Source organism: Lipomyces doorenjongii (assembly GCF_038497915.1).
Source record: "Lipomyces doorenjongii strain NRRL Y-27504 unplaced genomic scaffold V1508scaffold_53, whole genome shotgun sequence".
Classification (NCBI taxonomy): domain Eukaryota; kingdom Fungi; phylum Ascomycota; class Lipomycetes; order Lipomycetales; family Lipomycetaceae; genus Lipomyces; species Lipomyces doorenjongii.
In genome coordinates, this window is record NW_027118120.1 from 66,374 (window position 1) to 91,681 (window position 25,308).

General features: G+C 48.9%; 12 protein-coding genes across 12 annotated transcripts; 5 read left to right on the forward strand and 7 right to left on the reverse strand.

Annotated features, from left to right (window-relative positions):
- Positions 1 to 10: 10 nt before the first annotated feature.
- On the forward strand, positions 11 to 2,251 carry V1508DRAFT_422869 (uncharacterized protein). The gene has a single exon (XM_066941078.1). It carries the CDS (start codon positions 118 to 120, stop codon positions 2,155 to 2,157), a length of 2,040 nt encoding a protein of 679 aa, XP_066794043.1. The 5' UTR covers positions 11 to 117; the 3' UTR covers positions 2,158 to 2,251.
- On the reverse strand, positions 2,164 to 3,300 carry V1508DRAFT_422870 (uncharacterized protein). The gene has a single exon (XM_066941079.1). It carries the CDS (start codon positions 3,239 to 3,241, stop codon positions 2,243 to 2,245), a length of 999 nt encoding a protein of 332 aa, XP_066794044.1. The 5' UTR covers positions 3,242 to 3,300; the 3' UTR covers positions 2,164 to 2,242.
- Positions 3,301 to 4,071: 771 nt separating this feature from the next.
- Positions 4,072 to 5,323, forward strand: V1508DRAFT_422873 (Alpha/Beta hydrolase protein). The gene is made up of 3 exons (XM_066941080.1): positions 4,072 to 4,191; positions 4,268 to 4,366; positions 4,445 to 5,323. The coding sequence occupies exons 1-3, from the start codon at positions 4,146 to 4,148 to the stop codon at positions 5,014 to 5,016; spliced, it is 717 nt and encodes a 238-aa protein (XP_066794045.1). The 5' UTR covers positions 4,072 to 4,145; the 3' UTR covers positions 5,017 to 5,323.
- Positions 5,219 to 6,453, reverse strand: V1508DRAFT_422874 (class I glutamine amidotransferase-like protein). The gene is made up of 2 exons (XM_066941081.1): positions 6,041 to 6,453; positions 5,219 to 5,984 (listed from the first exon to the last, which is right to left on the reverse strand). The coding sequence occupies exons 1-2, from the start codon at positions 6,306 to 6,308 to the stop codon at positions 5,446 to 5,448; spliced, it is 807 nt and encodes a 268-aa protein (XP_066794046.1). The 5' UTR covers positions 6,309 to 6,453; the 3' UTR covers positions 5,219 to 5,445.
- Positions 6,454 to 6,917: 464 nt separating this feature from the next.
- On the forward strand, positions 6,918 to 8,611 carry V1508DRAFT_422876 (uncharacterized protein). The gene has a single exon (XM_066941082.1). It carries the CDS (start codon positions 6,972 to 6,974, stop codon positions 8,205 to 8,207), a length of 1,236 nt encoding a protein of 411 aa, XP_066794047.1. The 5' UTR covers positions 6,918 to 6,971; the 3' UTR covers positions 8,208 to 8,611.
- On the reverse strand, positions 8,459 to 15,664 carry V1508DRAFT_422878 (transcription factor/nuclear export subunit protein 2-domain-containing protein; the record flags this gene model as incomplete). Its single annotated transcript, XM_066941083.1, has 5 exons — positions 15,362 to 15,664; positions 13,301 to 15,312; positions 12,310 to 13,256; positions 8,761 to 12,261; positions 8,459 to 8,702 (listed from the first exon to the last, which is right to left on the reverse strand). Coding segments are annotated over exons 1-4 (6,704 nt in total), but the record flags the coding sequence as incomplete, so codon positions are not given.
- A 150-nt stretch (positions 15,665 to 15,814) lies between these two features.
- On the forward strand, positions 15,815 to 18,353 carry V1508DRAFT_374645 (uncharacterized protein). Its single transcript, XM_066937560.1, has 3 exons — positions 15,815 to 16,042; positions 16,105 to 16,178; positions 16,232 to 18,353. Exons 1-3 carry the CDS (start codon positions 15,953 to 15,955, stop codon positions 18,054 to 18,056), a joined length of 1,989 nt encoding a protein of 662 aa, XP_066794049.1. The 5' UTR covers positions 15,815 to 15,952; the 3' UTR covers positions 18,057 to 18,353.
- V1508DRAFT_422880 (uncharacterized protein) lies at positions 18,106 to 18,639 on the reverse strand. The gene has a single exon (XM_066941084.1). It carries the CDS (start codon positions 18,471 to 18,473, stop codon positions 18,183 to 18,185), a length of 291 nt encoding a protein of 96 aa, XP_066794050.1. The 5' UTR covers positions 18,474 to 18,639; the 3' UTR covers positions 18,106 to 18,182.
- V1508DRAFT_422883 (uncharacterized protein) lies at positions 18,332 to 19,838 on the forward strand. The gene is made up of 3 exons (XM_066941085.1): positions 18,332 to 18,605; positions 18,668 to 18,790; positions 18,835 to 19,838. Exons 2-3 carry the CDS (start codon positions 18,767 to 18,769, stop codon positions 19,729 to 19,731), a joined length of 921 nt encoding a protein of 306 aa, XP_066794051.1. The 5' UTR covers positions 18,332 to 18,605; positions 18,668 to 18,766; the 3' UTR covers positions 19,732 to 19,838.
- V1508DRAFT_422886 (S-adenosyl-L-methionine-dependent methyltransferase) lies at positions 19,763 to 20,848 on the reverse strand. The gene has a single exon (XM_066941086.1). The coding sequence runs from the start codon at positions 20,728 to 20,730 to the stop codon at positions 19,864 to 19,866; it is 867 nt and encodes a 288-aa protein (XP_066794052.1). The 5' UTR covers positions 20,731 to 20,848; the 3' UTR covers positions 19,763 to 19,863.
- Positions 20,849 to 20,943: 95 nt separating this feature from the next.
- On the reverse strand, positions 20,944 to 23,068 carry V1508DRAFT_422887 (histidine phosphatase superfamily). The gene is made up of 2 exons (XM_066941087.1): positions 22,223 to 23,068; positions 20,944 to 22,174 (listed from the first exon to the last, which is right to left on the reverse strand). The coding sequence occupies exons 1-2, from the start codon at positions 22,989 to 22,991 to the stop codon at positions 21,078 to 21,080; spliced, it is 1,866 nt and encodes a 621-aa protein (XP_066794053.1). The 5' UTR covers positions 22,992 to 23,068; the 3' UTR covers positions 20,944 to 21,077.
- Positions 23,069 to 23,569: 501 nt separating this feature from the next.
- Positions 23,570 to 25,146, reverse strand: V1508DRAFT_422893 (mitochondrial carrier domain-containing protein). Its single transcript, XM_066941088.1, has 4 exons — positions 25,056 to 25,146; positions 24,851 to 25,006; positions 24,734 to 24,790; positions 23,570 to 24,682 (listed from the first exon to the last, which is right to left on the reverse strand). The coding sequence occupies exons 1-4, from the start codon at positions 25,113 to 25,115 to the stop codon at positions 23,882 to 23,884; spliced, it is 1,074 nt and encodes a 357-aa protein (XP_066794054.1). The 5' UTR covers positions 25,116 to 25,146; the 3' UTR covers positions 23,570 to 23,881.
- Between the last annotated feature and the right edge of the window lie 162 nt (positions 25,147 to 25,308).

The window sequence follows — 25,308 nt, forward strand, 5'->3', positions numbered from 1 at the left end:
TCGCGGCAGTCACTCCTCCAGATCTTATAACTACGCCTTTGATCCGCTTGCTTCACTGCATTCCTCATAATCAGAACAGGAGATTATATAATCCGACATCCACTCATCTTGAGCGCCATGGAACGCCTATACTATGTCGAGAGTTCGTCTCAGCGATCAGCTTCAGCATCAGCGATTACAGTCCATCGCGCCCACTTATCTCACTACATCTCGCAACTATCCGCGCTTGAGCGAGAACTGCAGCGATTATCACTTGAGCAGGAACTTTTGGCTCGTCAGCAGGCGCAATTAGCCGCAAAGCGGGACCAGTTGACTTATCTGATTGCGGAGGAACAGGATCTCGTGTTGCGAGCTATCCAGCAGCAGCAACAGCAACAGCGAGAAGAAGAAGAAGCTATACTGGCCGCGGCTCTGGCGGAACGTGAGGCATTGATTGCTAGGCGACAGAGACTGCGCTATGCGGTTTATCGAAAGCAACAGGAAGAAAAGGCTCGGGAGGATGTCGCGATCCAGCGGGTACTTCAGATGGTACAGCAACAGGCTCAACGGTCGCAGCCCGCATCACCTCAGCAATCCGTCCCATTTGCGCAAATACAGCAACAGTGGCAAGCTCGTGCTTCGCCGTACGGGTCAGACTCGGAACTGGAGGAGACAGGCGTAAAACCTGGATCGATCTCGACAATGTTGAGGCAGCAGGGAATCAAGCCGCACGAGCTATATTCCCCTTATGCAACGCCACACTCTAACCGGAAACGCGGATCAAGACGCGGTCCTCAGCAATCGACGGTTTCACCGATTTCCAGACTGCAGGCTCAAGACCATGCCAAGGCGACGAGTTCAAAGCTTGTTCCTGACGTCAACTACGCGTCCGCGCAAGATTTCTTATCTGCAATCTTTGGTGGTGTTGAGCGAGCCCATACTGAGAGTGACAAGATGGCGCCAAAGGCTGCGGGATCCAAGCCAGAGCAATCCTCTAGCAAACAATTGTCAGTCGACGAATTAGCCAGGATCTTGTTTAGTAGCGACGAGATGAACCCTGATCCCACATATGGGTCTTTGGAGCCGCCTGCACCGCTCGAGCCACCTGCAGCACGCCCACCGTTCCACTATACACTTTCACGGTCGTCCATCCCTCGCGCTGATTCCGAGCCATTGTCGGTGATACCATCAGCATTAGAGGCTATTGCGAATCAAATCCGGACCCTTCGTGAAAAAGTCTCGCAAGCAGCAGCGGGCATTGACGCCATTCCGACTGATCTTCCGAAGTCAAAACACCGTCAGGCTCTTCTTGATATTCAGGTCGAGCTCGAGCGATGCTATTCAGATCTTGACGATATACTTATTTCACCAGCTGAAGGCGAAGAGGACGACGAGGAGACGAAAGAACGGCGCCAAAAACTACGCCTAGAGAAGCATGCTGTTACCACACTTGCTGTTGATGCCGCGGACCGGATTGATAAGATCCTCTCTCCTGCGAGTCCGTCGGATTCGGAGACTGAGGAGGAGGAGTATGAAATTGTGCCTCCGCTGTCGGCAGAGTTAAACGGTGCCGGTACACTAGATGGGTCGGCATTTGCAATTCCATCACCGTTTAATCAGGCAGACCTTGGCACGACCAGTTCATCATCGAGTGAGTCGACGTCTGTGTTTGGGTCGGAGATGGCAACGCCCAAGAATCAACCGGAAAAAGCCGAGTCTACGTCTGAAAAGATCAGTGAAGATGGCGAGTTCTATGTCTTGGGGAAGCGGTCGACAGAGGCATCATCAGTTGGACTCGTGGATGCGAATGAAGGAAAGGTCACGACGTTGGATCTGGAAGACTTGACTGAAATTAAGGTGAACACTCCCTCCACCAGAGAGGACGATGATTCTTCGGTGATTGTTACCGCGTCTACTCCGGTGATCCATGATGAGACTGCGGATGAGATTTTTGTACCGGAGGGCAGCGACAAGTCGGGCCATATCGTGTTAGAGAAGAATACAGGTGAAGAGATGGAGGAGTTTTTGGATTCAGAAGAAAAGAGTGAAGTGAAGATTAGCCTCAGCGTTAAAGATGGTCGAAAGTCTGTGGTGGATAAGGTCAAGAGTGAGGGTCGATCTAGATCACAGAGTCCATTGAGACACGTTGTATTGGAAGATGTGGTTGATGATGAGTAACAGAAGTAAATTACGGACTCTTTTCTATTGGGGATAGGTTAGTACAGTGGTTTAGTATATGTTGTCCATGTATTCTGTAACAATTCTACCGACGATTCTTTATATCTTGGTGGGGGGTCCTCATAGCCTGGACCCAATTTGCCAGAAACCAGCCACCTATGAGCCCGCCTAAATGACCAGCGTGATCAATCCCACCACGCTTCCCCATAAACCCTCTCGCTATTCCAAATACGCTCCATGCGGCTGTGCCAAGGGTTGCTGTTTCCATAGTCATTCGAATGAATGGAAGTCCGAGCATGCTCACCTCGAGGTCTGGTCTCATCGTACTTAGGAATGACAGCATGCCCATGCAAACCGCCGATGCGCCGAGTGTTGGAAGATGGGTTCGCTGAAGCAGTAAACTGCCAATCGACCCGGTAGATCCACAGACTGCGTAGAGCAAGAAAATAGCGTGGGGACCGTAGATCATCTCAATGAATGATCCTAAATTGTACATGGCATATGCGTTCATAAAAATATGCATGCCATCGCGATGTGAAAAGGCAGATAGAAGAATGCTGCTCGCCGGTGACACTGGTGACGAAATCTGACGCGTTCTGGACATTAAGTCGAGCCGAAGGTAACCGTGGCGGACTAGGAAGGGTGCGATATTTGGAATAGCTCGCTTGGCGACAAAGAGAGCTACATTGGTAGCCGCTAGAGTTGTAGTAACCGGAGACGGTGACGAGGCCATCAGATTTCGCAAGTATTCATTCTTCGAGGCATAACTATAACCCCACTCTGACGCAAACAGCAAACCGGTGGACAGTAATGCTGACGTTGCCACAAATCGTACTATAAAGCCGGAATAGGAGTAGAATGGGTTACGACTCTGAGAAACAAACGAATCTCTGCGTGAAAGATATTCCTTGGTGTAGTCGTATAGGAAGAGATCATCATTGTTCGGCCTCCTATTCGTGAAGAACTTGCGCCGGGTTGTACCCCTTGACGATAGAACCCGAATTTGTTTGACCGGCGAACGGCGACATAAAATAAAAGATGGTGACAGGCAGGTTCCCTGGCTAAGTCGCCATGAAAGGACCATAATGCTCTGTTTCACACGAGCTCTGTCCGGTGTAAGAACATCGGTGTGTTTGATACTGGCGAGGAAAACATCAGCAAATAATGGGGTGTATGCGACACGTCACTCTGAGGGCATCTTCTGATTTTCTCTCCGTACATTCGCAACCAAGATACGAATACTCCGAGCGCCGTGCCTCGACACTAATTCTGTAGATTCATAAAATTTTGTAACTATCATATTATTAATGGTCGACTTGCATAGGCAAGGCAAATTGATACAATACAAAATGCTACAATTTATGTTGATACATGTCAGCACATGCTAATAGCACGCTGTTGGTGGCGATCCAATCTCTCACAATTGGTGTGGTGCTGGTGTGCAGACATGAAGTTTTAAATGGACCTCCATATGGCTTTACCTTTACGCCTCCAAAGTGACAACAAATCTAATTGTATGGAGGTTATATTGCAGTCGTGCCAATGGATGCACTAAGAGGTAAATGAATTCCATGAGATCCTGGCTCACATAGAGCACATTTATCTCAAATATCCTATTTCCAATCTGCGTCCCAGAAATTCTGATGAGGCGAGATATTTGTTCAATTGGCCCTGCTGCTAAGGGTGACTTCTTTTATCAATTGCGATGCAATGACGACATAATCTATACTGGTCCATAAATATCGAAGCCGCGTATTCAACGAACTGTATTTTGAATAAAGGTGGCATCCGTGCTGTTGTGATTTACAGTTGAAAGCATGCAAACGTTCATTGGATTGGTGAATTGTACCATTTCTGTTGCCAAGATTGTGGCGCTTCTTCGATTGAGCGCAGGAGCCATGTCGACGTCAGAGCGATAAGTCCCGTTTCTCGATAAAAAGTCCGCGCGCCTTCCATAACGCATAGCAACAACAAATCCAAGAGTGAAAATGTCGTCCGAAGCTTGTGATACTATTCCTATCCCTCAATTCACTCGTAAGTTCATCTTGTTTCGAATTCAATGATTCCATGATAACCAATGGTCGCATAACTAATAAATTACGCTTACCAGCGGATTACACACCGAAAGGTGAATATGAGCTTGTCGACAATCGCAAAGTCTATGTCGTGGGAAACCGAAAGGCTACTTATGCTTTGATTTGCATTTACGGTACGTATAAACTATTTATTTTATCGCGTGATACTGAGCAATTGGAGGAGAACGGAGATAAAGCTAAACTAAGGCTAGATATATTTGGTTTTCACAAAAACACGTTCCAAGGTTGCGACTATCTTGCCACTGGCACCGAAGATGCTCCATTGGTTGTAATGCCAGACTTCTTCAACGGCAACGTCGTTCCTTTCAACGACCCTGAAGCCAGAAAAGCATGGAGCGAGAAGAATGCCTATCAGAATCATGTTCCGTACCTACAGACTGTTCTTAACTGGATCAAGGAGAAGTATCCATCAATCAAAGTTACGGGCCTTTATGGCTTCTGCTGGGGTGGTAAGTTCTCCATAGCATGTGCGAGGATGGATATGGTCAAGGCCGTCGCGTTGATCCATCCCTCACGACTCACCGAAAGCGACGCGGACGGCATTGAGGACGTGCCAGTTTTGATTATCGCAACCAAGAATGAGACGGTCGAGAGCCTCGCTGGATTGGTGTCGAAGTTGAATAAAGTCGAATACGTCCGTATGGACGATGTTTTCCACGGATGGTGCGCGGCTCGCGGCGATTGGGGAGATGCTTTGCAGAAGGAGAGAGCGGAAGAAGCTATGAGAAAGACTAACGAGTTTTTCCATAAAGCCTTGCTTTAAGCGATCTGATTTTGTGCAGTCTACGAGGAAATGTGTGTGTATTTGTCGTGGCTTCCCGGAAGACTTTGGTGTGTATTTTCTGTAACGCGAGATTTAACGATTCGGGAATTAAGTAACTCCAGAATTTAACTTATTTTACTAAGTGCTGAATTGTTGAAATTTGACCAACACATTAGCTCAGTGTACTGCTACTAATTTCAGTCTCTGGTGCTCACATCTAAGTGACGTAAGAATATCAGTGCGTTTGTTGGCACTCAAGTAAAGACGTCATTGGCTAAGAGCCGTGCTCGTGAATGACACAATGGAGAAGGAAGATAACCCTATTATAACAGGAGTACCAAATTGGAATGAAGATGCTTACTCTATTATACCCAACTCTAAGCCAAGCGCAAAACACCAAATATGTAGTCCTAGTTAGCAAACTGTCGCTTAAACCACGCCAATTAAAAATCGTACAACGGCTTTACCGACATCAGCACCATGGTTATGAATTGCCACTCTTGCCAATGCATCCTTCCCTTCTGCTTCACTTAGACTTCCACGGACAATTTGTACCTCAACAGAACTTCTGGCAACGTCCTCGTTGAATTCAGGATGTCCCTGCAGCGTCAACACTTTGCCTTCCTCATACAGTCCGTGGACAGGTGATCGTTCAGATGTGGCAAAGACACGCAAGCCCGGAGGTGGCACAGCAACATGATCCCGATGCATCTGTTGTAGCCGCAACTCTCCTTCCGCTCCAGCTTCGGGGAACAGCTTTGCCCCTAGGCCCTCTTCGTCTAGTCGTAACTTTGTAACACTGACCTCCCATCCTGCGGAATTCTCCTCTACAACGCCACCGAGGGCGCGAGCGATTACTTGATGGCCAAAACAGATACCGACAAGGCGAGCACTGGAACTGTCGTGGACGCGCTTAATGTACTCGACGAGCTTTAGAATCCAAGGATCGTTGTCGAACGCGGTTGCTCCTGTTATTGTCAGTTAGTTACAGATAGCGACATTACCAACGCCGACAATAACATACGTGAGCCAGTCACGAGAATGCCGTCAAAATAATCCGGCTCTGGGTACGACCCTTTAACAACATCAAATGTCGCGATATCGAGAATGACTTTCTCTGCTCGTCCTTCCGCTTCCGTAGTACCATTTGTGAGCAGACGCTTGAATAAGTCCGCAAAGGTGCCACAGACAGTCACTAATTCGGGATCTGTTTCAAGAATTGCTACCCGCAGCCTTTTGCATGACGGTGAAATGTTGGACAGGCTTGATTCCAGTGAGATAGAAGATGACATTTCCACGCTGTCACGAACTGAACCTCTTACTCAGCTATTGCCTGTTTCAATATTAAATACACAATTACCCGCGTTGTTTTTCGTTGCGAAATACGATACTACTACGAGGATTGTGATTTCGAGTACTACAAGCTTAATGCCAGTGGGTCTAGGATATTAGCTGTGAAATGCGTGCGGCTCCAGTATCGTGCCACGATATCTTGACGATAACTAATCGTAATCAATGGAGAACTATTATAGTCCTCATTCTTCTGCATTTCCTCGCACGAACACGATTTTATCAGTAATTCACATCTGACATCTCTTACGGACTGTCCCTGTCGAGTAGGGAAGTGTACTGTTGGACTTGTAAAGTAAAGGGACAGCGACTGTCAAATTCAAACAGTTCGGGATCAGTGTATATAGGTCTGACATACTATACCTATCGCCTTGAGTTTTGATATTTGATACCAAAGTACTCTTTTTACCAGTCCCAAAGAGGAATAGTTAGTTTACTGCATTTATCTCCTCTACTTGTCCCCTTTGTCTCTAGAGTATGCCCTTGCAGGAGTGGGTTAGGTTACATTGCACGTGATCTATCTACCATCTCGGAGAGATTTGTACCGGGCAGCCAGGATCGCGAAAGATTTGAGATCAACGTAGGCTGGATAAACTGTGATAAAAATGGCAGTAACACCGATGTCGTGTTGTCAGTACGTTCTCCGTTGCCGGTTTGTGCCGCCAGTACGTGTGCCTATTCTTGCTCTACATCGATCTTTAAGCAGCACCCCCATCGTGAACCACGTCAAGATATACAGCAGTAATGGCTTATCTCAGGAGTATGCTGCTACTGACTGCTCGTCATCCAAAATTGAGCTGCGCTATCCAAGTTACTTGGGTATACCGCCATCATATCCTTCTCCGGACGACTTTATTCTGAACCGTCAACAACGCGTGTTGAGAAGTTTCAAAAGAGCAAAAGCGATTACGGTAGAGCTTTTAGGTATGAAGTTGTCTGGAGCCAAAGACAAGAGTACTGTGAATTTCTCCAGTAAACCGCTGGCTCTTAGCGCGAAATTGGCCTGTATGGCATTACTATATGGCGGATTGGTCGGGGGAGCCGGCATCTTACTCTTGCACTTTACGAAACGGAATATTGCGGTAGATGGTGGAGGTGCCACAAAACAGCATCACTTGTATCCAGTTTCAATTACAGTCGCGTCGATATCAGCGGTATTATTCGCGTCCAAGGTGCTGATCCCATCTCTGCGTCCTGCGTTGGTCAAGTACGGCTACATCAACCTCCCAGTCTTCGCTTTGATTAGAGGCATATCAACACGCATATCGCCACATACGTCTCTCATTGCGTCGCACTTTTCGCATAGGAGTTTCGCGACATTTTTGACTTCGACATTTTTGTTTGCATTATTCGGAGCCGAAACAGAGTATCTCGTGAATCCGACGGCATTGATTTTGGCGCTGATCAGCGGTGCCAGTGTATCATGTTTCTCAGCAAGCTTTTTGCCATTGATGTTAGGCGGCAGAACCATAACAGTTCTGAGTCCGGTTTCGGGCTCATACGCATTGGCGTGCTCGGCTCTGGGATTTATTTCCGCATTTGAAGACGCCGGTGATATCCCACGGGTCTTCTTTTACCTCTTTCTAGTCGGGTCAGTTTTCCGTGTGGTTGCCAAATCCAAGGCAACCACCAGCAAACGCCAGTGTTGCAGTGCGGCCTTTTTACTTGGTGGTTTGATTGGTGGGCGACTTATGGGCATGCTTCCGGACGCCATTCTTTTTACTGAAGATCTGTGGAACAAGAAGTTCGGGGTGTTTGCAATGGATAATCTGGAAGGGGAAAGATGGAAGTATAACAGACGTCAGTTCTGGGGAATGCATACTACTGATGGCTTATCCTGAGCTGGTCGATTGCACTTCACTTTCTCTTTATTGGTGTTAGGTTTGGTTTTAATTGGTTAATATGGATATTTTGGCTGGGGTGGGGTGCATTAGGGTCAGTGGGTACGACAGATTGGCGCTTACGGGTGGCAGTTGTGGCTTGTGGTGTCCCTATCTCATTTAGTTTTGCTGTCAATCATCATTAACTTTTAATTTTTTGAATGATAGACCACATTTCATAAAACAATTATGTGAATATAAGTTCATAGGACGTCGGCATAATACTCGTTAGGTCGTAATGTTTGCCTTTGATTTATATATTCTACAAGTCCTAGCACTATCGACACAAACATATGAGTGTGGTAGTACGAAAAGATCCCTAGCAGCTTAAAATAATCACGTGGTCATCAATATTAATATACTACACAGCAGATTTTGCGCCAACAAACAAAAGAAACCTGAAAAAAATATCCGCTCTACGGTAAATTACACATAACATGTCCTATCTTCCACCAACTATTATACGTTAATACCACTACCGGGAACTATCATAACTAAACGAATCTAAACTCACCATCTATTCATCGGTCCGTCTACGTTTCTCATCAGACCATTTTTCCGAAGAATCATCTACCCTCTCGTGCTTGCGACTACTGTCGCGGTCGCGGCGGTATTCCCTTTCACGATGTCGCTCAGGTGGCTCCTTGGACTTATCACCTTCTGATACTTCCTTCTCTCGCCTTTCGTCACGTTCCCTGCGACGTCTCTCGCGGTCTTTCTCTTTGTCCCTTTCACGCTCTCGATCACGATGCCTATCTCGGTCATGAGATTTCTCCTTGTCTCGTTCTTTGCGGTCTTTGTCCCGGTTCTTCTCCTTGTCTTTATCTTTACTGTCACCTTCGCGTGAGCTCTGATGCCTGCTGCTTCGATGTTCGTGGCGATGCTCTCTCTCTGACCTCTCACTTCGATGCTTATAGTGATGTGAAGACGGATCGTCAGGTCGCTTGTCCTTTTCATCGCCGTGACGACCACGTTCTTTATCTCTATCCTTATCAGGTTCGCGTCGTCGTTCACGACCACGATCAACATCCTTGTCACGGTCACGGTCACGGTCACGGTCACGGTCCCGGTCCCGATCCCTTTCTCTATCTCTCTCCCGATCCGACTCTCGCTCCGTAAACTTCTCAGCAGATTCTGAGGAGGGGCCAGCTTGAGACGATAATTCCATAGATGACGCAGAAGGAGTTTCACGTCGTCGAGGATGACGTTCACTAGAAAGCACAGGCTCGTCAGACGCACGAGGGGTGCGCTCATCGCGGGGAATTGGTGACACCGGCGAATCTGTCGACTTTGACACCCCGTCAACGCCAGAGCGGAGACGAGAATGCGAAGACGGAGGTGGCAATTGCGTTCCGACAGTGGCTGGAAGTGGCTGTAACCTTGAGGCAAATCCTGATTCTCGTCGTTCCAACGTGACGGGTCGCTGAAGGCCGGAAGCCTCCTGTCGACCAAGTTGCGTAGGCGACTGCGTAGAATTGGGAGTACCCAGCGACTGGTGATGCTGTCGTGTTGAATCTGATCGCTCGCTTCGCAGCGGAAATCGATCCTGCTGGCCCGAAGTGACTTCGGAGCCATTTGGTAAGGTCTGATTCATACCTCCAGAAGGCATTCCGGTTCGTCCGTCGCGAGAGTTCCCGCGAGGCAATCGCCCGTCACGTGAACCAGCATTGAGAATAGTATATTGAACCTGCTGTAGCCCGGGATTTTGCATGTCAATTGACCGTGACCCATTGAAAAATCGACCGTAGTCGCGGGGCGATCTCATCTCCGGCTGTGGCATGTAATTCAGTGGCATCTGCTGCGGCGGTAGAGGTACTCGTGATTGTGTCGTCGGAATGGCATTTGGTCCACGTGTTGGTGGCGATGTACCACGAGCGAGGCCTCTAATCTGATTAGGACCTGTGGCGACTGGCTGTTGAGATCCCACCTGGTTCCGCATACCCCAGCCTTGCTGACCACGAGAAGGCGAGTCACGAGCAATTAAATCTCCACCGCTTAAGACAATACTATTGTTCTGATCACGATCGTGCATTGATCTGGGGCCACGGGGAATGCCACCACTCTCACGTCCTTGAATATTGAACTGACTCTGAGACTGACCCAGAGAAGGCATATCTGGAGACGGTGCTATCGGCCGTGGTGATTTGTCAACTGACTGTGACAACTTCTCTGGAGGCGCTTGTGGTGAAGCAATGTTGCCAAGACGAGAGGCAAATGATGGCACGTTCTCTTGCGCAGTTGCTGGCTGTTCGCGCTGAACATGATAATCCTGGCTACGCTCAAGAGTTCGATTGCGATCTCTCTCCCTCTCCCGATTACGACCTCGGTCGCCATCACCAACACGTTCTCGATCTCTGTCTTTATCCCTTGCGCGATCGCGTCTCCACTCTTCACGCCGTGACCTGTCATTACGGTCAAGCTTCTCTTCTTTGGCTGGAGCAGTGGACCCGTCAACATTGTTGCTCGACTTAGGCTCCGAATCCACTGCAATGCTGCCACTCTCCTCGAGGGGAGGTGCAGGGACAAATGGCGTCGCCTCGGCTCTCAATAATTTTGACGATTGTTCTGCTGAGTCAGATCGATCATCGACACCAGACGTGGTATGATTCTCGTTGATTTTCATTAATTCGGGCACTTCTAATGGATATTCCTTCACTAAATCGGCAGACGCTGCGGGCCGTTCAACAGCGGCAGCCTCGACGGCATCCGTTTCAGCTTTCGGCTTCTTCTCAGCTTCCTCTTTAGTTTTTCTCTCACCCTCCTCTTTCGCCTTCCTCTCAGCTTCCTCCTTCGCCTTCCTCTCAGCTTCCTCCTTCGCCTTCCTCTCAGCTTCCTCCTTCGCCTTCCGCTCAGCTTCCTCTTTCGCCTTCCTCTCAGCCTGATCCTTGCGCTCTTCCTCTGTGAACCTAAACAGGCTAGAATCAACCCAATTTGCCGATTGCCTCTTCATAATACCAAACAATGTCGTTGCAGCTAGTTTCAAATCATCGCGCTCTTCCTGTTTCGACATTGTCTCCACCCTCTCTAGAATACTTCTGCCGAACTGAAGAACCTTTGGAAACACACGTGACATGTTTTTGAGAATAATGATGGCATTCCGGCGGTGCATATATTCCTGACTTTCTAGACATGCAATAAGAATCGCGCGAAGTTTGTGGTGCCATTTGTAAATTAGCCGCCGAGTTTCCGAGTATGTGAGAAGATGGTACTCTGTCGTTTCTTTGTCAAGATCACCGCAAGCATCAATGTCATAATGTTCATTGGTCCGACTAAATCCGAGTAAGAACTTGACTTTTCCACTAACTTCGCGGCGACCGACGCAGTCGCGCTCATAGATCTTCTTATCTGCGTGCCAGCTTGCCAATTCCGCGAATATGTCGTTCATAAATCGGCCCAGATTCTCTGCTTCGGCGGGGGTACATGACACAATAATTGCAAAAATGCTTTCACTAAAGAGTCGATCGAACAATGTACTAGTCGAGAAATTATATGTACTCATGGAGTGCATAACTTTGATGAACTTTGCACAAAATGTGGCATCGACTGGGGAGAACAGCGCACGAGGAAGGATGCACGTCGAGAGGAAGGCGTCGGTAGCAGGTGGCAAATAGTCACGTATTGGCATAGCACCTATATCTTCCATTGCATTTATTGATCTGAACCAATGATCTTTTTCGATTCGAAGACGATGTCGCGTGTGTTCATAATGTACTAGTTGTTCGCTATACTCTGCATTCAGCGTCGTGACAATTTGGAGCAGCTCCTCGCGTTCCTGTTGGCGCTTGCGGAAGCCGTGAGATGACTTATCAGATTTGTCGGCATCTATCTGTCTGATCGCTTCCCGAAGACGTCCTTGTTCGCTCTTATAGCGTTCACCAGGAATTTGAATATCGTAGAGAGAAAGCTGCCAAAATGTAACGAAGAGACCTTTGGTGATATATTTCCATGGCCCAGATATTGCCGGCATAGGACTTAGTTTTTCCATAATTTCTTTCAATAGCGGATTCCAGATTTCCTTAAACCCGTTAGCATTTATGTCTAAGTTGACGGAAAGTCGCTTCACCTCATTTTCGTCGTCTTCTGCATCCAGTACCTGCTCAGCCTCACTGTCCGTAATCACTGCAAGCTTTGAGTCCTTCTCTGCGTCATCACGATCCGGCTTCACGCCAGCTATCTCAATCTCGCCACTGGAGTCTTCCTTCTTTTTCAAGTGGTCATCATCCGAAATCACATCTCCAGTTTTGCTATCTTCATTATTTTGTACATCGACCATTTCGACATCCTCAATTGCTTTAGCAGATACTTCTCCGTTCGTAACGGTACCGACTGTCTCTCCTTTGTTTCTCAGTTCTTCCTTCTCCTGCTCCCGTCGGGCAATCCTTTCCTTCCACTTCATGTCGTCATACTCCCTAATCTCCAATCCTAATTTTTCTCGCCACACTGAAAATGCAACAACTGGATCAACGCCAAAATCGTTACAAAGAGCTGGAATATCAAGCATAAGCTCTTCAAATTTAGCGTCGCATATCGTGCCATCGTCTGCACCGTCATAAAGCAAAAATGTGTTCAACAGCTCAATATACTGACTCAAAATAACAGCCAAGTCATCATACCGAGCACCTAAAATCTTAGTATGAGCTTGGTACTCTGGCATTGTGAAAATGGCCGTTTTGTACTGTTGTGCAAGCAAGACAAATAACTCTGATACAAGATTCAAGTTCACAAGGCTGGAGAGGAGGCGCGTAGCTGACTTTTTTGAAATATGCCGCTTATCTCCGAGAGCGATCCAAACTTCAGCTCGTATTCTTCGGCCGCCACTGAGTCCTTCCAATTGAGCGTCCGTGAGATTGGTCATGGACACTATTCCGGCCATCTGCTGCATCAGTTCTTGTAAAAGTAAGATGTCCGAAGAATTGGATTTATGTAGTTGGCGCTGTAAGTACTGTAGTAGCGGCGTGGGACTCATCATGGAGTATTCTTTGCATAACTTTGCCGTGAATGAAGCGAGTGCTATATTGTGAGCATAGCACGGACACAATCTAGAATGAACTTACACTGTAGCCACTGCCGTTCCGTCACACCATCCAACTGCACTGTCCCTCTACCAGAGGTGAGCTGCATCATTATGACAAACGGCAGCGCGTCCCATCCAATCGCCGTGAAATATCGTGCAGCCTCGACAACAAGACCACTCAAATTATCATAACTCTCAACCTGGCTAACCAACGCCATCAACGACGTAATCGGATTTGCGATTGAAACACGTGCGAGTTGCCGCATCATCTCTCGCGTATTAGTCTTCGATAGTCGTTTCAGAATGTTCTTAGTCTCCTTCTCGGCCTTCGCGGCTGCTACGCGAAGTTCTGGCTGATTCTTTAGAAGAACTGTATACCATTCACCGTAGACTGAATATCGAACTGGATAGTCGTAGTGAAACAACAATCCAGCCAGTTCGTGCATAACACCGGGATTAGGGTCAAATAGAGAAATCGCTGGAAGCAGGTATGTGCGAAAATATTGCAGCCAAAAGTCAGAATCGTATTTTGGTTCCACATCTGGTAAATTCTTCGTTTTCTCATATTCGTTTAAGAAATGATTGACGATGCGGCACAACTTTGTGAAGAGAATTGAGTCACGGCTGATGAAAGATCCTGAGTACTTAATAAGTAGATCCGAACAGTACACAAGATCGTCGACAGTCTCGACTTGCTTGATTCCAATGGCCCATGAATCGTAGAAAAATCGATAGGCTGTGTCTGCTCTTTCGGACCGTTTTAACGGACTCAAAACGCGTCTCGTTGATGCTGGCTTTGGCGTGACGAGCGACAGCTGACGAGCGTGCTCAGCGGGCAATTTCTTGACATTTTCAGTAGAGTTAATCGCAGGCTTAAATGGTCTTATAGATTCATAAAAAGGAGTGATCGCCTGCGAAATGATAATATTCAACACGTCTGCAACATCGGGGAACGCTCCTGGGAGGAATGGAAACTTGGACAAAATGAACAATGCGGGCCATATAGCCCCGACAGCCAGCAAGGATGATACCAATTGAGCTTTCTGAAGGGGCAGATCGTTCTTCTTCTCCTGTCCCTCTTCTTTCTCGGGCTGTTGTTTGTCACGATTTCGATCGGTTGATGGAGCCGTATCGTCTGTCAATGGTGCAGCTAACGCCAACGCCGATGCTGTAGCCATGTACGCTGTCTGCTCCAGATTCTTTTTCCATCTATCTTTCTCGGCCAGCATGTCCTCGTCTGATGGCGCAACATGAGAGTAGATGTCTGCCAAGCAAATAAATCCCTCTTTGACCAATACTGCAACCAGCATGATCAGATTATCTGGAACAGGTTCGCTAGCCGTGACATAAGACTGTAATTTGAAACCAAGCAGTGACGCAGCCAAGGCGTTACCACCGACGTTAACCTCCTCTATACTGTTCGCAATCGCGGTCCTGCGCGGCCACCAGGGTGAACTTTTCAACAACGCAAGAAAAAAAGGACAATTGGCAACCATATTCACCGCGAAGACGTCAAGAAATATGTCGAGTGCTCTGTTTGGATCGAGATCAAAGTACCCGATTATAGAGATGATATTGCGAGTTGTGCTGTTGACTAATGACATGCTGTGTGGGGCGTATGATGCGCTGTGTACTTCGACAACTAGTTTTGCGTATCCTTCGGATTCTTCGCGGAGAAGATTAAAGCGCTTCTGCTTGTATATTATTGATGTATTTGCGCGAATAAGTTGGCGACTGAACATATGATTTTCCAGGCCTGAAGCTACAAGAACTTGCGGTTCGAGTCGCAATTTATACAATGATCTCTCGATCTTAATACCTCTTAAAATTGTACCGAGCGCAGACGAGAATTCAAAGGCTGATAGAACGTCGACGAGAAGAGAATCAAGTTCGGCCGAGACTGCGACATCTAGTGTTAAGGCTTTGTTGAGCATTGTGAGGGTGGCGTCCACCTTTGTTCGCTCGGTGATCGCAGAGAGCACGATTTCGTAAAGAAATATTGACAGCATTGATGAGTCAGGTGCTGTTATCAGTGTTCGCACCAGATCGAGACTGAATCTCAGGTTAGCATCAATCATCCACAAAACGCTGTAAAGCTCACATTTGCTCAACTTCGCCGTCCAACTTGCTGACAAGTTCGTCATTGAGGACGATCCAGTTCTCACCCAGAACTCTTGTGCTCTCCAGCGGATCATTGATTTTTTTCGGCTCCGCGGGCACCGGCGTCTGGAGTCTGGTAGCCGGCGGCGAGGCGCTGCTGGACGCAGGCGTCTCAATACTCGCACGTGTGCGCGCGATTGCAGACGCGTCGTCCAATCCGCGCTTGCGCTTCAGTGATATCGTATCAGACATCGAGGACGCAAGTAAAATTTCGCATAAAATGCGATTGTTGCGGTTGGTCGATTGAGGACCAAATTATCCTTGGCAGTTGGTGATGTTGAACCAGCTCTAGGTCAGTCAAACTTAGAAGCACGTGACTGCATTACGTTAAGTAAGGGGTTGGTGTGGTAAGCCGCATATGATGGACAGGCCCGCAGTTTAGTTGGTGGCCACGAAGAGATTGTGGTAAATAAGTAGAGGGCAGAGCGTCATTTGGGTGTCAAAAATGGAGAAGAGGATTTGATACAAAAGCTGGGTTTTATATAGTACTTTAATTAGTCTAGCTTTGGGATTCTACGAGACGAGGGGGAACATGGAGATGTTCGTGTTTCCTGCCAATGACGATGGATATCGAAAGCGAAAGAAATCATTTAAGGCATGCGAGCAATGTAAAAAGGGACGAGTACGTATTCGCCAATTTCAATCATATGGTTCTGATTCAGGTTGCTAAACGATGGGATGTAGCGGCGGTGTCAAGCATCGTCGAAAGTTTCGAATGGGCAATGTGCAAAATGCTATCGCGACAATCTTCCGTGCAGGTAAGCAACTGGCAATCGTACTGAATTATTCATTTCATGGTTAACAGATCTAGTCTCATTACTGATGCAGCTGTGACGAGCCCCGATGCCGCATCTACAGCAAGTAACAGCACCTCGATGCCCTCACTCACTCCGCCAAATATTCCCGCATCAGCACCTTCGCCCGGGATAATTCCACATTCAGTTCCCACTACTATGGCAAATATACCAATAACGACAGCCATTACATCAAGTTCATTGCTGGTGGCGCAATCGGTATCGTCCTTACAACGCCAACCACAACAATCACCGCCTGAGCTCCCCCAGCTGCCTCCTGTGTCTGTAGCTACAAGCACAAGAACTAGTATAAGCGCGGTAATGAACCCATCAGACTCAGAGATTAAGCCCCCTGCGGAAGCGATTCCTGCGGACTCTGAAATCACCTCTGTCCCCCCACGCCGGTTCATTTCCAATCTCGATCCGACCTCCGATCTCGTTATGTCCGGCGACCCTGATAACGACCGAATAGGGATCTTTGTGTCCGAGCGGGGTCTGCAAAATAGTACCAGGAGACATATTGTCGTGCCACCGGCGTTGAATTCACAGTTGCTAATATACTTGAATACACTACGCACGTTTGAATTTCCTGGCGAGACGGAGCGTGCAGGATTGCTGGATATTTACTTTAAATATATTAATAGCGCATTACCAATTGTGGACCGCCAGGCGTTTATGGAACAGTATGTGAAGGGCGAGCATTCGACAGCTCTGCTACATGCGATAATCCTTGCTGGATGTCGTCATTTTGAAGCAGGAGCGTTTCTTCAGGGCGTTAAGCCTCGGAACTTTGCCGCGACGACACATCGCAAAATTCAGGCACTTTTATACACGGAGTTGGAGCAGGACCCGTTGACATTGGTCCGCATATATGCATTATTGTCAATGCATTCAGAAGGACCCGAAGGGCTCGACCAAGGAGCAAAAGATCTGGCGATGGCATTTCACTACGCGCACACACTTGGAATTCATCTTCGGCGCGAAATTCCAGGCTCAGCAGCTGCAGACGTTACGCCGTTGCAAAAGCTATGGCTAAGTCTATGGTGCCTAGACCGTATGTCGACGTGCGTGAATGGTCGGCCGATGAACTCGCATCCTCGGGATGTGGGATTGGCGGCAGTGGATAAGTCTATGGAAGGCTGTGCAGTTCTTGCACGACTGACGGATGCGTGCCGAGAAATCGATTGGATGATCGACTTGTATCGACCGAAGGGACCTCACGCGTTCCCTGATATCGTGCTGGCATCATTTCTTCACGACGATCCGCTGCCGCGATTAGTTCATTGTGTGTCAGTCATCCTATCCTATAAGCGTGTGCACAGCCTGACAAGTCCGTCTCCGGAGTCAGTGATAGAGTCCCTTTTAACGGCAGCACTGGATATATTATCGATCCTGGAGAATACGAGGGATATCACTCCGCTGCCGGTCATCCCGTACTCAGCCTCGCTGACACTGACAGTATTTTTGCGACTATACCCTGCGCACGAGGCCCGGACAGGATGGCGGCGGAGTTGTCAGCTGCTAGACACATTGGGGAGGTACTGGTGGATCGCTGATGCGATGTCAAGCATGGGGCGTACCGTCTTCCGAAAGCTCGAGGACGACTACAAGGCACTATCTGACCAGCTCGACCTGGAGAATCGGATATCGGATATCTTCTCTGGTGATGGACAGACGTCGAGTAGTGTACTGGACCAAGCGTCGCTATTTGGTGAATTGGATAAAGATGTTGTGGATTATTGGTTTCCGAACATGGGCGTCTTTGAACAGTTTTATGGGCCGACGGTAAACGAGGCCCGCGAGCGTGTGCAAGGGTATCACTCGCAGGTCATGCGAATGTAAGATATCGGATTGGATATGTACGATGCGGATATAACGGAGTTGGCCGGTATTTGATGTCTTAATGGTGGGTTGCATTTAAAAAGAATATCCCAAACTCCAAATGCCCTTCTTTCCCATGGCAAACGCTTAGGTTTGAGTCAAGTGACCAATATGATGATTAATCCTGACAACGACACTCTCGACAAATTGCTCAGCCTCTTCCACTGGCATCTCTAGGTAAACTCCAAGACCGACATTAACGAAGATGTTGGCATCTGGTGCGACCTTCGCTTGAACCCAGTATTCCTGAATACCGTCCTGAATCGGAGAGAGGATTTTTGTGGGCTTGTCAGCGCTTGTTGACCGATGGAGTTTTGTAGTTGAAATATACCGCGCAAGCGCGTCACTGTGATGATTAGATTTGGTTTCGCGTTGCATGTCGGGTCGAACAAATGAGAGACGTACTATTCTGAACCCATCCGGCGGAGCTCGTCGATATATCGCGGGTGAGCAGCAGAAATTGCCACCGAGGAGGAAAATGGTGGCGAAGGCCGCGAGGTGGTCATTGTTGTAAATATGAGGCCATAAGCATTGTATGTTATTGAATTGCGACTAACTACATAATAAAAAAGTTCTTGCGGCTCGAAGTTCCACTTCTACGTCATCAACTCCGATCTCATTTCCAGCCAAACCCATGATTGATTCTGGCGGACTCCGTGCCAAACTTGACCATGGAAGAGTCCGATCTACAAAAGGTTTGTTAGACTATTATTACCTTGATTCATCTAACAATAAGAAGGGTCACCGGCAAGCTTCGGAAGCAGATAAAGCCATCCTGTCCGGTCGACCCAAAGATGCCATCACATTCTACACATCTGCAGCAACCCACTTTGCCTCCGCCACAGCTTCGACACAGGATCCGGAGGCTGTCAAAATGCTCGAAATACTACACACGAAGTATGTAGCTCTGGCGAGTCAGCTGCAGACAAATCTGCAGAATAACCCGGCGATGTTCAAAACACAACCGTCACCACAGGCGTCCGTCCAGGCATCTTCGAATTCGCTTGCCAACACGTTGGCGTCTGCGCGCGGAATCCCCATAAATGAGATCGATGGACAATATGTAAATATTAAGAGAAGAGGATCTGTGCCAGCGGAAGAGGACCCCTTTACGAAGTACAACGCGTTGTTGGAGACGAGCCTGAACAAATTGCAGCAGTCTATGGCTAAGACGGCAGCATTGTTCGACACAATCAGACGGCAGAACGCGGGCGTGAAGCACGACGGAGAATCTTATAACAGTTCAGTTGACTCGTTTTATGTCATACCGGACGAAAGCCGGCGATTTGATTCCGACGAGAGCACTGGAGGACTGGTGGAGGTTGCCAGCAGTCTAGCGGCATGCGAGAGCACGATGAAGCGGCAGAAGGACGTGGTGAGGACGGGCCTGGGAAAGCTCCGGCAGGAGATTAAGACGAGGGAGACTAGGCGAGTGAGGGAGCTGGAGAGCGAGATCGAGAGGCTCGTTGCCGAAAACGAGAAACTCAAGATATCGAACGGCCGACTGCGCAGTCGGTGGGAGGGACTCAAAGAGAGCGCTCGAAAACGGCGGGACACTAGCACCGGCGGGCAGACAGGGACTATTGCAGAAGAGGAAGAAGAGCCGGACGAGGAGGATGGGAAGCGATCTACGTGAATACTCTGGGCAATGGTGTTCCTGCTCGAGGTTGGTTGTAATAACATATTAGGCAAGATGATAACAATCCCGGTATTCTACAAAACCATAGCAACACAAAAAACGCCTAAATAAAACTACTATCTGCCCGAATCATTCCATTTTCTTCGCCACGATATACCATATTTCGCCAGCCGGCTTGCGCTTCTGGTCGAGATAAGCGGCCACTTGAGCCATATACGGCTTTGAATCGTAGCCCTTTGTCTCGCACAGACGCATGGCGATCTTCTGGACACCCTCCATCGTACAAGACAACATGAGACCACCGACCCTGCTCTGCTCGGGGTCTTCGGGCCAGTCTCCATAAGCGAACGGGTACATTTTCTCATGAGTGATGGTCAGACCGGCGGCGCGACAGTAATCGCCAAGCTTGGAGGCCATGAAAATGGAGATATTTGCCTGACCGAGAGACGCGTCAACGAGGTCGCGGATCATCTTAGTGTCGTCGTCACCTGCAGGCAGCGGCGGCGCGGTAATTTCGATCATGTGTATTTCGCCCGTATTGGGTTTGACGAGCCGCTTGAGCTCGGAGATGTAGCGGACCCAATTGGTGATGCCAAGGAGGAGGAAGCGCGAGTGGATAATGTCGTATGTGCTGTCTGCAAACGGCATTGGGGGATCGTTTGCGTCGGCTACCACGAAGTCGACGTTTGCGGGCTTGAACTTGCACGGCACGTCGAAGATGTCAAAGCCGGTGACAGTTGACTCTGGCAGCGCGAAGCCGATCTCGCTTGCCCAGGTACCGGAGCCGGAACCGCAGTCTAGGATGCTGAGTCTACTGTGGATGTCAAAGTGGCCTATGGTGGGCAGAAAGCGACAACCGAGTATCTGACTTACGACGGAGTGCTGAAACTCGATCCGCTCGATCTCGTCGGGTGTGGGCAACAGCGGATACGGCGACCGCAGAACGAGGTCCGTGACGAGCGATGCGTCGCCGGCTGGATCGTCTTCCGGAGTCATGGCTTTTTATTTCCACGACTTAAGCCAGACTCCATGGACAGTCACGAAGAATCGCGCACAGGGTGGTATCTAATACAATCGTCTGGTTTTGGTGCGGCCGTGGCGTTGTGGCGTATCGCGCCACATGAGGAGACCCTGTAAGCGAAGTAGTTGTTGCTCTAACCGAGCCTGTTCATTCACACGAGCATTTTGCACTACGAGACCCTCGAAGAATATCATAAAAGACCTCTATATATTCTCTCATGCTACTCAATACATATAAAGTAATCAATATCCATATCCATATCGACCACCAAAACAACAACTACAGACAAACACCGACTGCAATAATTCACTCTATACCTGATCTATTCGTCATCCGCACGCATATACTCCGACACATCCTCCCAACCCTTCGGAATGCCGAAGCACGCATTGTCGTAGTCAACGGTCGCTGTCGCAGTCCGAAGCGCCTCAATGAAAACACTCTCTGGGCAAAATCCGTCCTCTGTCGTGGGGCAGTTACCGACGCCCGACAATGGCAAGACACGGCCATTTAGCTTCAAGCGGACCTGTGTCTCAGAGAACTCCGGGCAATCAATTAGCTCCACATAAAGACGAGCACCGAAAGGTGTCAACCGCGACACAACAAACAGACGCGGCTGGAGCATTGAGTCGGACGGGAGCGTGCCAAATGGGATTCCTAGCGCCGTCAAGATCGCGATAATAACTGAGTCATGCGTCATGTCCATGTAGAATGGCTGGTCAAGCGGGAATGTTTCCTCGTTGCCAGTAATTGTGACATTAATCGAGCCGTATGGATCCGTAAGCAGTCGCTTCTCCAATCGGCCAAGCAGCTCCATCAGCCAGCCGACACCCTCGGCCGCGCCGACTGCGGATCCCAGCGACGAATCGCCCCAGAACTCGAGCGCGTCCCGATATTCGTATCCGTACCACTCCTTCTCAGTGAAAAGCTCGCAAAAGCGCGAGTAGCCGTACGCCGCCGTCTCATACGCACACATAGCCTGCATGCTAAAGCAATCCATCGGCGTCAGGTTCGCCGTAGGCAGCAACTTGTTGAGTCTGGCTGAAGCGTCTGCAAGATAGATATCGACCCACTCACGATAGATACGGGAACCAATTGTGTACTTCTTCGAGTTCGAGTTTGGGCAAGAATAATATGAAGCAAGAGTGTTGTTGATATGTAGCGCCTCCTGCATCACGACTAATTTGTAAAGCTCATCGTTGTCTATCGGCGAGTTGTCCTCACCAGAGTAGATACCGAAGAAGCCGGCAGCCCAGGCGCGAGCAGATGTATGAATTCGCGACTGATCAGTTGTGCGCAAAACGGGAATGTGACGCGCGGTGCCATTCGGGTACACGTTCAGGCTTGGGTGCCAGAACATCTCGCCCTTCTCGGTAGCATTATATAGCAATCGGCCGTGAGTCTCCCAGAATATCGATCCTGCTTGCTGTCAGCATAAATCATGCCACATCAGTCCACTCCACTAACCAGAGGTGAATTCAGTGGCCACTCCTGAGGCGAGCAGTAGATCGGTGCCGAGAGTCAAGTTAAATAACGAAATCCATGCCAACTCCTCTGCTGGCTTCTCAGTCATCGAGGAAATCTTGTTGGCCAGGACGGTCAATTTCTCGAGAGCACCACCAGTCGGGTATCGCTCGGCGTGTCGGTGCAATACGTGGACCTGCTTGAATCTGCACTGGTCATTGGGAAGGCCATAGTAACCCTTGCCTGCGTTCTCGGCGATGCCAGCCCATTGTTTGCCACTGTCGTAGTATGGCGAGAGCGAACCCCACGACTGCTTCATATTAAATCCGGACGCATATGAAATGCCTGTTGGTGCCACAATAGGAGAAGAATCTCGCGATGGGGAGGACGAAACGGACGAGATAAAGAAGAAGATGATGAGTAACACGATTGCGGGGACGACCAACAGGATAACCAGCTTCTTGAGCGCTGGCTCGGTGCCCGCTCGAACTCGGCGAAACCGAGTAGGTGTCGACTCTGCTGGCGCAAGTCTTTCTGCTGCCGCGGCTTCGAGGTCTACGCCGGAGCCTGTCCTGGATGCTGCTCGCGTCGACGGAACAGTCGACTGCGTATCCAGCGACGCACGTCCTTGTGCAGGCTGGCCATCATGCAAAAGCGGATCGTAGGCGCCATTCGTATTCGAAGCCATTGCGACTAGCTGCTGCTTCTCACTTATTGGTGCCAAAAGCGAGAGAAAAGCTGAGGTCGAAGTCGAGATAGCTAGTATGGGCATAGGGTTGTCAGTTCGAACCGACGGGGCTAAGAGCTACCCTTACCCAAACGCCGCGCTGTAACTGTGCTGGCCCGTGACACCTATGCCGCAATAATAACAGACAAGTGCGCTATGCCGTCGCAGGTGCCGCTAGTGCCCACCTACGGAAACGCCACCGCTTCCACATGGCAACTGATGCGCACGCTCAGTTGATGGCGCTTACGTTCCAAAATTGTCATTTTACGACCATAAATGGAGTGTGGCACGGTCCTGGTTCTCCAATCACCTTAAATCCGTCCTCTCTTTGTTGCCAGTTGCCCGATTCAGCCGCATTCAGTTTAGTCGATCTTCTCGTGGACTTGCTCGCGACGTTGCTCGATCAAAGATATATCACCTGTGAAGTGGCGCCTGGGATTATATATACTGGTTGCTGACGTCAAACTGAGGAGATTCGACCACATGCTCTAATTTGCCCGTTGCCTTTTGTAGGTTCGTAAGGAATACCAAGAGTTTATAGACTATTGCCGTTCAAGATGTAACGAATAGGGAAGTTCTAATTCATGCTGTTGAGCCACTTGTTGACTGCTTCGTGCAGATCTTCAATAAATTAGATTTAAATATTTAGGCAGGCTATGAAACTCCGGTTATAAAAGGATGAAGTTAACTACCAATACCGGCGGTTGACTGTACCTTTATGATAAGCCACAACCCTGGTTGAGTTTCATCTGCACGAAGGGATTTCAACCAAGTATGCAATTAAGTATAATGAGTACACTAAAGTCCATCCCAACCAACATTTGTCGCCATATGATAAAAACTCCACAATTTTACTCCGGCAATGCTAATTTGGTGATCCCTATGCCATTTTAACCCGACTAGCTCCAAAAGAAGAACGCCGACGAAGCCAACGTCTATAGATCAAGTGACTTCAAACACTCATAGGTCAAAAATATAATCGCACTAGATGGCGCAGCACGCATGACCGTCATACCGCACCCTCGATACAGCACTCTGATACCCCCAGACCGATACATGTCCCTCGCGACGGTCCAAAAACCGCGATCTGTGCCCACACCGTCAGCTGAAAGAATCGACTCTGTTTGCATACGACTTTTGACACTGTCTGCTGGAAAGAGAGAAAGATTATAAGCGATGCCCGCAACTGCACCAGAGATTGTGGACTCAATCAGCGTGTTGCCAGATGCAGGTGACCTGTCCGATGAGACTCGCCGACGGCGAAGTAAAGAGCTGACGTACTCGTATGCACCAAACCACGCTGCTGAACCGCCGGTCTCCCGGAATAGTGTACCGAGCTGACCACGCCAGAACCCCATAATTCCACTATCTCTATAAACCTGAGCAATAAGAGCGAATGCCCCAGCTGGCCGAGATGGTGAAATAGACATTGCAATATACCTGTGCGTGCGCGGCATGTGCGACGACGGTCTGGATGCGGTAGCATTTGTGATGATCCCCGGGCTCGAAGTCGTCGTAGCCAATGATGGCGATAGGTAGCTGCGCTCGCTGCCGTCATAAAGTACGAGATTCTGTACTTGCATCTTGCACTTGATGAGCTCAATCGGAGTGAGTATGAAGGAAGTAAATGTGCCGCTCACGGCTCCGCAGGTCAGCAACGCGTACATCGGCAGAGTATCTGTCTTGGTCATATGAGGAAAGAAAAGAGCCTTCGTGGCGTTTTGCGCAGTACGATACTGAATCACGTTAACGCTACACTGCGACCGCTGTTAAGCTGCCTGACTTACGCTTAAGAATAGAGACGCATTTTCGGCGGCAGCGCCGACCATGGGTGACGAGAGTCCCTGAGAATTGATTAGAACCATCGCCAGCGTCGCGGAAATTGCGACATATTTGCGACATACTCTGTAGAAGCCTCGGACACCTTCCTTGTGCCATGTCTGACGAAAGCAGTCAAGAGGTCCGCTGAATTTGAGCGGAGCTCCGTCGGGTTGCGATTGCAAACGGACCTTGACAGTGTCGAATGGATACTCAAACAGCTTGCCCGCCATGCCGGCGGACTGAAACGTGGTTAGTTCTATATTACTATTCAACAGCATATGCTCTTACCGAGCCAAAGGAAATTTCCTTGGCCGAATCTAGTAACGACGTCGAAACTGTGTCGGCCATCAAAAGTCAGCGGTGCTGGTGTCAAACCGTGATAGTCGATGGAAGACATTTTTTACTTGGGAGATGAGGATTGCGCGCGTTGCTCGGGCGCGTACTTCGCGCTCCAAGATACTATGTCATGCATTATGTGTCACCTTTACATTATCTTGGGCCACAGGGAAGTGTGACACACGCCCGGTGATATTATTATTAG

Excerpts from the sequence above, each read along its gene's own strand:
- V1508DRAFT_422869 (XM_066941078.1), top strand. The coding sequence starts at position 118 with ATGGAACGCCTATACTATGTCGAGAGTTCGTCTCAGCGATCAGCTTCA.
- V1508DRAFT_422870 (XM_066941079.1), bottom strand. The coding sequence starts at position 3,241 with ATGGTCCTTTCATGGCGACTTAGCCAGGGAACCTGCCTGTCACCATCT.
- V1508DRAFT_422873 (XM_066941080.1), top strand. The coding sequence starts at position 4,146 with ATGTCGTCCGAAGCTTGTGATACTATTCCTATCCCTCAATTCACTC. Across the intron at positions 4,192-4,267 it reads TCCTATCCCTCAATTCACTC|CGGATTACACACCGAAAGGT; the intron begins GTAAGTTCATCT and ends TACGCTTACCAG. Across the intron at positions 4,367-4,444 it reads TGCTTTGATTTGCATTTACG|ATATATTTGGTTTTCACAAA; the intron begins GTACGTATAAAC and ends AACTAAGGCTAG.
- V1508DRAFT_422874 (XM_066941081.1), bottom strand. The coding sequence starts at position 6,308 with ATGTCATCTTCTATCTCACTGGAATCAAGCCTGTCCAACATTTCACCG. Across the intron at positions 5,985-6,040 it reads CATTCTCGTGACTGGCTCAC|GAGCAACCGCGTTCGACAAC; the intron begins GTATGTTATTGT and ends TGACAATAACAG.
- V1508DRAFT_422876 (XM_066941082.1), top strand. The coding sequence starts at position 6,972 with ATGGCAGTAACACCGATGTCGTGTTGTCAGTACGTTCTCCGTTGCCGG.
- V1508DRAFT_374645 (XM_066937560.1), top strand. The coding sequence starts at position 15,953 with ATGGAGATGTTCGTGTTTCCTGCCAATGACGATGGATATCGAAAGCGA. Across the intron at positions 16,043-16,104 it reads AGCAATGTAAAAAGGGACGA|CGGCGGTGTCAAGCATCGTC; the intron begins GTACGTATTCGC and ends GATGGGATGTAG. Across the intron at positions 16,179-16,231 it reads CGCGACAATCTTCCGTGCAG|TCTCATTACTGATGCAGCTG; the intron begins GTAAGCAACTGG and ends TAACAGATCTAG.
- V1508DRAFT_422880 (XM_066941084.1), bottom strand. The coding sequence starts at position 18,473 with ATGCAACGCGAAACCAAATCTAATCATCACAGTGACGCGCTTGCGCGG.
- V1508DRAFT_422883 (XM_066941085.1), top strand. The coding sequence starts at position 18,767 with ATGGAAGAGTCCGATCTACAAAAG. Across the intron at positions 18,791-18,834 it reads AAGAGTCCGATCTACAAAAG|GGTCACCGGCAAGCTTCGGA; the intron begins GTTTGTTAGACT and ends AACAATAAGAAG.
- V1508DRAFT_422886 (XM_066941086.1), bottom strand. The coding sequence starts at position 20,730 with ATGACTCCGGAAGACGATCCAGCCGGCGACGCATCGCTCGTCACGGAC.
- V1508DRAFT_422887 (XM_066941087.1), bottom strand. The coding sequence starts at position 22,991 with ATGCCCATACTAGCTATCTCGACTTCGACCTCAGCTTTTCTCTCGCTT. Across the intron at positions 22,175-22,222 it reads GGCCACTGAATTCACCTCTG|GATCGATATTCTGGGAGACT; the intron begins GTTAGTGGAGTG and ends GACAGCAAGCAG.
- V1508DRAFT_422893 (XM_066941088.1), bottom strand. The coding sequence starts at position 25,115 with ATGGCCGACACAGTTTCGACGTCGTTACTAGATTCGGCCAAGGAAATT. Across the intron at positions 24,791-24,850 it reads GTGTCCGAGGCTTCTACAGA|GGACTCTCGTCACCCATGGT; the intron begins GTATGTCGCAAA and ends ATCAATTCTCAG. Across the intron at positions 24,683-24,733 it reads ATGCGTCTCTATTCTTAAGC|TATCGTACTGCGCAAAACGC; the intron begins GTAAGTCAGGCA and ends AACGTGATTCAG.